Source organism: Boleophthalmus pectinirostris, unplaced genomic scaffold (assembly GCF_026225935.1).
Source record: "Boleophthalmus pectinirostris isolate CB_2022bp ecotype Guang Dong unplaced genomic scaffold, ASM2622593v1 HiC_scaffold_13, whole genome shotgun sequence".
NCBI lineage: Eukaryota > Metazoa > Chordata > Actinopteri > Gobiiformes > Gobiidae > Boleophthalmus > Boleophthalmus pectinirostris.
Genome location: NW_026571036.1, coordinates 3,087,280 through 3,094,443, shown reverse-complemented (window position 1 = coordinate 3,094,443; position 7,164 = coordinate 3,087,280). Strand labels below are relative to the sequence as shown.

General features: G+C 45.1%; 1 protein-coding gene across 1 annotated transcript in view; it reads right to left on the bottom strand.

Annotated features, from left to right (window-relative positions):
- Positions 1–2,537: 2,537 nt before the first annotated feature.
- LOC110174841 (hippocalcin-like protein 1) overlaps positions 2,538–7,164 on the bottom strand; it is a 52,332-nt gene continuing 47,705 nt past the window's right edge. The window contains exon 6 of the mRNA XM_055149754.1: positions 2,538–2,550. Coding sequence (XP_055005729.1) covers positions 2,538–2,550 — 13 coding nt within the window. The remainder of the gene's footprint in view (positions 2,551–7,164) is intronic.

Genomic DNA, 7,164 nt, shown 5'->3' with positions numbered 1-7,164 from the left:
CTGAATACATCGATCACAAATATGAATAATAAACTCTTTAACTTTGCTTTCCCTCCGTTGACGAGACTCTGAGCCTGACGTGTAGGTGGGATGAATGTGACCTGACCGTTCATGTCAAAAGATCAGATATGTATCGGTTTTAGGAGCACAAATCCAAGTGTCCTGGGTCACATTTGAAAACAAATCGGATCTGTCGTTTATTTAAAGTCATTAAAAGATCAGATACAGAAGCATAGAGGCGAAAAAATTGGATTTGGGTCACTTCGGGCTGCAGTCTGAACGTAGATTTAGACGTCCTGAGTTCAAGAAATTTTCACTAAGATCAGTTTTTGCCGTGTCTTAGTCCTGATACTCTCTTTAAAAACGGTTTCAGAGTCTCTAGATTCTTCGTCTGTCTCCATGTTTGATCTTTTAATGACCCATAGCTCGATTTTAGACAGATACAGAAGCATAGAGGCGAAAAAATTGGATTTGGGTCACTTCGGGCTGCAGTCTGAACGTAGATTTACGCATGGGAGTTAAAGAAATTTTCACTAAGATCAGTTTTTGCCGTGTCTTAGCCCTGATACTCTCTTTAAAAAACGGTTTCAGAGTCTCTAGATTCTTCGTTTGTCTCCATGTTTGTGTCTAAATTGAGCTGTGGGTCATTAAAAGATCAGATACAGAAGCATAGAGGTGAAAAAATCAGATTTGGGTCACTTCGGGCTGCAGTCTGAACGTAAATTTAGGCGTCGGAGTTAAAGAAATTTTCACTAAGATCAGTTTTTGCCGTGTCTTAGTCCTGATACTCTTTAAAAAACGGTTTCAGAGTGTCTAGATTCTTCGTCTGTCTCCATGTTTGTGTGTAAAATCGAGCTGTGGGTCTGGCCTGGTGTCCGGTGTCCGGGGTCGGGGGGGATGATGTGGGACAATGATGTGGGGACGACTTCTTGTGTAGATTTTTCTTACACGACTTTATTTGAATTGTGTGAACCAAATGACATTTTGTTACAAAAATAAAAAGGACTAAAAACAGCCACGGTCTCGGCGCATTCATACGAACGTTTACAAAAAAGGAGGAGGAGGAGGAGGAGGAGGGCGCATGCAAACAAAGAACCGTCCAGGAACGCTGAAGCCACTTAAAGCTGCACTGTGGAACTTTTCTGGTGAGTCGCCTTTGTCTCTCTGAAACAGTGTTGACACGATTCTAAAATTTACTGATTCTGACGCCGCAATGACACGAAAACAGTCTGTATGATTTTCCACAGTTCGTTTTTTTACTTTTGGTTTTAATTTGAAAAACAAATGAAAAAAAAAAAAAAAACTAAACTATTTTCTTCATTATTTGTCTCCAAAACCCATTTTATCCAATTTTGACCATGGATCTGTAATAAAAACTGGAGATGCTGGACTTTTGTGCCACATACGGACTAAAACAGGACTAAACTTGGACTGAACCAGAACTGAGCCAGGAGGACTAAACCAGAACTAGGACTGATCCCAGGACTAAAACAGGACTGAGTTGGACTCAACCAGGACTGAGCTAGGACTAAACTGGGACTGAACCAAGCCTGAACAAGGAGGACTAAGCCAGGACTGAACTAGGATTGAACTATCACTGAAGCAGGATTGAGCTGGACTAAAACCTGGACGACTAAACTGACGACTAACCTGAACTAAACCTGGAGGACTGAGCCTGGACTGAGCCTGGACTGAGCCTGGACTGAGCCTGGACTGAGCCTGGACTGAGCCTGGACTGAGCCTGGACTGAGCCTGGAGGACTGAGTTAGGACTAAAACAGGACTGAAATAGGATTTGAGTGTCCGAGATTAGTCCTGATTCAGTCCTGGTTTAGTCCTCGGTTCAGTTCTGGTTCAGTTCTGGTTTAGGTTTAGTCCTGGTTTCAGTCCTGGTTTAGTCCTCGGTTCAGCTCTGGTTCAGTCCTGGTTTAGTCCTCGGTTCAGCTCTTTAGTCCTGGTTTAGTCCTGAGTCCTGGTTCAGTCCTGGTTGGCTCAGTCCTGGTTTCAGTCCTGGTTCAGTCCGTATGTGGCGCAAAATTTTGGCATCTCCAGTTTTTTTATTATAGATCTATGGTCTCAGTGTAGAACGTTCCAGACTGTCCAAAACATCTCCATGGCGTCACCAGAAAAGTTACACAGTGAGCATTAATCCAGAGGAAAATCAAAACGAACAGTCAAGTTTTGATAAAAAAAATAAAATAATAATCTTAACTTTCCTAAAGTTCTGTAAGAAGAAAGCAAAATCACCTGTTTTGAAGGAATTATGCAAAATAATAAACGGTTGGGGGCCCGTCAGCTGCTCGTTTCTATGGAGACGTCATCGCTCTGCCTGGAATGTTCCGCAGTGTGGCATTAAACAGATCTACCTTACAATTTTTTTCAATTAAAGGTGGTTTTAGAGTCAAAAACACCTAGAAAAACAGACATTCTGACTGTGAGCGGGTCGCCTCTCCACAGATCTGACCTGTATACCTTGGTCTGGTTTGCAATAACGTCTCCGTGGAGAAAAGCGCTCGACGGACCCTCCGCCAAGAAAAGTTACACGGTGCACCTTTAGCGACACAGTTAATCAGAGTGAACACAGATCACATGAGCCTCGTCTTCAGCCAAACATGAACAGAATCATAATACTTCAAAGTCCTGCAGTAGAAACATGGATTATGGCACAAAGTCACTGGAAAAAAACTCCCACAGAACATGTACTCGAGTACTCGTGTGTCACTGAGTGTGTTTACATGCGCACGAGGATCCCGGTTTACGAATCTTATCCCCGGTTTAAAAGTCTTATCCCGGTTTAAAAGTCTTGTCCCGGTTATGACTTTTATTCTGTTTTAAAATTCTTATCCCGGTTTAAAAGTTTTATCGTGGGTTAAGAGTTTTATCCTGGTTATGAACCTAATCCCAGTTTCAAATTCTTATCCCGGTTACGACTTTTATCCCGGTTTAAGAGTCTTGTCCCGGTTTAAAAGTCTTGTCCCGGTTTAAAAGTCTTGTCCCCGGTTTAAAAGTTTTATCCCAGTTTAAAAGTCTTGTACCGGTTTAAAAGTTTTATCCCGGTTTAAAAGTCTTGTCCCGGTTTAAGAGTCTTGTCCCGGTTTAAAAGTCTTGTCCCGGTTTAAAAGTCTTGTCCCGGTTTAAGAGTCTTGTCCCGGTTAAGATCTTGTCCCGTTAAAAGTCTTTTAAAAGTCTTGCCCGGTTAAAGTCTTGTCCCGGTTTAAAAGTCTTGTCCCGGTTTAAAAGTCTTGTCCCGGTTTAAAAGTCATATCTAGGTTTATGACCCTTATCACAATTTAAAAGTCTTATCCCGGTTTAAGAGTCTTATCCTGGTTATGAGCCTAATCCCAGTTTAAAATTCTTATCCCGGTTACGACTTTTATCCCGGTTTAAGTCTTATCCCGGTTTATGAGTCTTGTCCCGGTTATGAGCCTAATCCCGGTTTAAAAGTCAAATCTAGGTTTATGACCCTTATCACAATTTAAGAGTCTTATCCAGTTTAAAAATCGGATCCTGGTTTAAAAGTCTTGTCCCGTTTTTTTTTTTTTTTTCGTCCTTAAATAAATACAAAAGTTACAATTAAAACGAAGAGGTTTTCAACTACAAAATAAAAATTCCATGGTCTTATGACCGTCAGTTTAAGAGTTTTGTCCCGGTTTAAAAGTCGGATCCCGGTTATGACTTTTATCCTGTTTTAAAAGTATTATCCCGGTTTAAAAGCCTTACTCCGGTTTAAAAGTCTTGTCCCGGTTTAAAAGTTTTATCCCGGTTTAAAAGCCTTACTCCGGTTTAAAAGTCTTGTCCCGGTTTAAAAGTTTTATCCCGGTTTAAAAGTTTTATCCCGGTTTAAAAGTTTTATCCCGGTTTAAAGGTATTATCCCGGTTTAAAGGTATTATCCCGGTTTAAAGGTATAATCCCGGTTATGAGCCTTACCCCGGTTTAAAAGTCGTATTGTTTTTCTCATAACCGGGATCCTGACATGTCCACAAAACTGAAACCAGGTTTCTGCGTTTACGTGGACACTCACAGAACCAGGATACTCCAAAAAACCTGATCATAACCGTGAAACTCGAGCTCATGTAAACAAAACACACTCAGTGACGAGCACAGAGGGAGAGTTGTGTCCTTGGTGACTGCACGGCGAAAAGCTTGGCCAAAATTTACGATATAAACACTTAAATCGATCCGAAAATGACTTAAAATGAAAATAAAAAGATCCGTCCATGCAGCAAGATCATTTTACTCGACAGGTTTTCTTAAAATAAACGACCTCGAGACTAGAATTAAGATAATAAATGTGAAAACGAGATAAAAAACCTGATAGAAGTTTTACAATCTTGGTCAGATCGGGGAAATTTACAGTCAGTTTTCTTTCGGACGCTCGGAATGTGTTCGGAAAATGAGGAAAACTTGGGACGGCTGCGAATCGTTTCAAATCTCTCGTTCTGTTTTTCACTTTTTCCAAACCAGGTGCAGCGCCGTCGAAGTCCAAAAAAGTGAGTCCGGACCTGCTTTTTCCCGCCGTAGACGACAACGTACGACTAAAATCCCGACGTTTCCGGGATTTTCCGAGACTCTTCGGCGGTTTGGCGTCGGATTAAATACTGGAATTCCACGGTTTAAAGAGCCGGACGAGGACGACTGAGCGCGGAGACGTTTGTAGAGACGTCCCAGGAGTCCAAGGACGCACAGGAGAGTCTTCAGTCACGTGTGTCCTCTCCGGAATGTGGACACGAGGAGGGACACGAGGAGGGACACGAGGAGAGACAGGAGGAGAGACAGGAGGAGGGACACGAGGAGGGACACGAAGAGGGACACAAGGAGAGACAGGAGGAGGGACACGAAGAGGGACACAAGGAGGACAGGAGGAGGGACACGAGGAGGGACACAAGGAGAGACAGGAGGAGGGACACGAGGAGGGACACAAGGAGGGACAGGATGGATTTAATGGACATGAGGGACCTGTGGGACATGTAAGGGACAGGAGGAGGGACAGGAGGAGGGACACGAGGAGGGACACGAGGAGAGACACGAGGAGGGACACGAGGAGGGACAGGATGGATTTAATGGACATGAGGACCTGTGGGACCTGTGGACATGTAAGGGACACGAGGGGAGGAGGGAGGAGGGACACGAGGAGGAGGACAGGAGGAGGGACACGAGGAGAGACACGAGGAGGGACACGAGGAGAGACACGAGGAGAGGACCGAGGAGGACAGGAGAGGGACACGAGGAGGGACACGAGGAGGACAGGAGGAGGGACACGAGAAGGGACACGAGGAGGGACACGAGGAGGGACAGGAGGAGGGACACGAGGAGGGACACGAGGAGGGAGGGAGGGACACAAAAGAGAGGGACACGAGGAGGAGACAGGAGGAGGACAGAGGAGGACGAGGAGGGACACGAGGAGGGACACGAGGACACGAGGAGGGACACGAGGAGGAGGACAGAGGAGGGACACGAGGAGGACAGGAGAGGACAGGAGGAGGAGGACACGAGGAGGACACGAGGAGGGACACGAGGAGAGACACGAGGAGAGACACGAGAGAGACACGAGAGAGGAGGAGAGACAGGAGGAGGGACACGAGGAGAGACACGAGGAGAGACACGAGGAGGAGAGACAGGAGGAGGAACAGGAGGAGGGACACGAGGAGAGACAGGATGGATTTAATGGACATGAGGGACCTGTGGGACATGTAAGGAACACGAGAAACATGAAGGACGTGAGTAGGAAGATGAGGAAAGACAAGAGGGACATAATGGACATGGGGACCTGTGGGACACGTGGGACATTAGAAGACATGAGGGTGAGGAGTAGGGATGTCCCCATCACATTTTTTTGTCCCCGAGTCCGAGTCTGAGTCATTTGATTTTGAGTATCTGCCGATACCGAGTCCCGATCCGATACTTCTATAAAACATTATGAAATGAACTAAGAGCAAAGAAGAGGCGAGTTTCAGTTGACGTCATTGTTATTAAAAGCCGGCGTTGCTGCTGGGAAATATTTTAGTCGGAGGCAAGAAAGAGGATAGCGTCAAACACAGTGCGTAACCTCATGTATTTATCCCTGATAATGGTAAATTCCTGCTGCATTATCAGATGCACAAATAGAAGCACGGAAGAAGGAAAATGTCTTTTTCTGTATTCTGAGTGAAAAGAACCGCTAACGGTGAATTAAACGACTTTCAAACATCCGCAGAGCAAACGTAGAAGATCCTAACAAACCGTGGACTCCAACAAGTTCAACAACACATCGAGACTCTTGGAGGTTTTCATCTTTTCTGCTGTGAATGGCCCAGGAGTTTCCACCAAGTCATTGTGGATGTCGCCCAAGTGAATATTTGTCCAGGTAGTTGGCGATTCTGACCCAGAAATTTGGTTTTTGTTCACCTTTTTGTCGGGTTGAAAAGGGTGATTTGTCGTCCGTCGATGCTTATGACCAATTTCTGGTCAAATGGGTCTTGGGTCGTCTGCCGTTAGAGTGGAATAAATAACCAGGATCAATACCCTTTACGTGCTTTCTCGCTCCGTCCGTCGTGTTGAATTAGTGTTTCTTGCCGCCAACCAAAATAATTCCCAGCATGCAACGCGCGCTTTAGTCAACGATGAAACTCGCCTATTTGAAACATTTAGACTCCAAACGATAGAAAATCTTACCAAATAAAAAGGAGATGACAGAAGCCCCACAGCCTCTGACCCCCAGCGCCAGTGCGAGTCCCGGACGCTGGGACAGACGGTCGCGTGAACTGGACGTCCCTGAACAAATCCCGCAAAAAAAACCCCAAAACTGTTGTGTCCTGTGTGCGCTGTGTGTTATATATGTGTATTATTTATCCAATACCGGATCGGGACATAACGGATCGAGACAACCCTAGTAAAGAGGGACATGAAGGACATAATTGACATGAGTAGGAGGGAAAAGAAGGACATGAAGGACATATAAAGGACATGCGTAGGGAGATAAGGAGGGACAAGAAGGACATATAAGGGACAGGAGGGACATAAGGAACACAAGAAACATGAAGGACATGAGTAGGAGGGAAAAGAGGGACATGAGGGACACGAGTAGGGAGATGAGGAGAGACGGGATGGACATATAAAGGACACAAGGGTCAGGAGGGACGTGAAGGACATAACCGAGGAGGGAAAATAAAGACGTGAGGGACACAA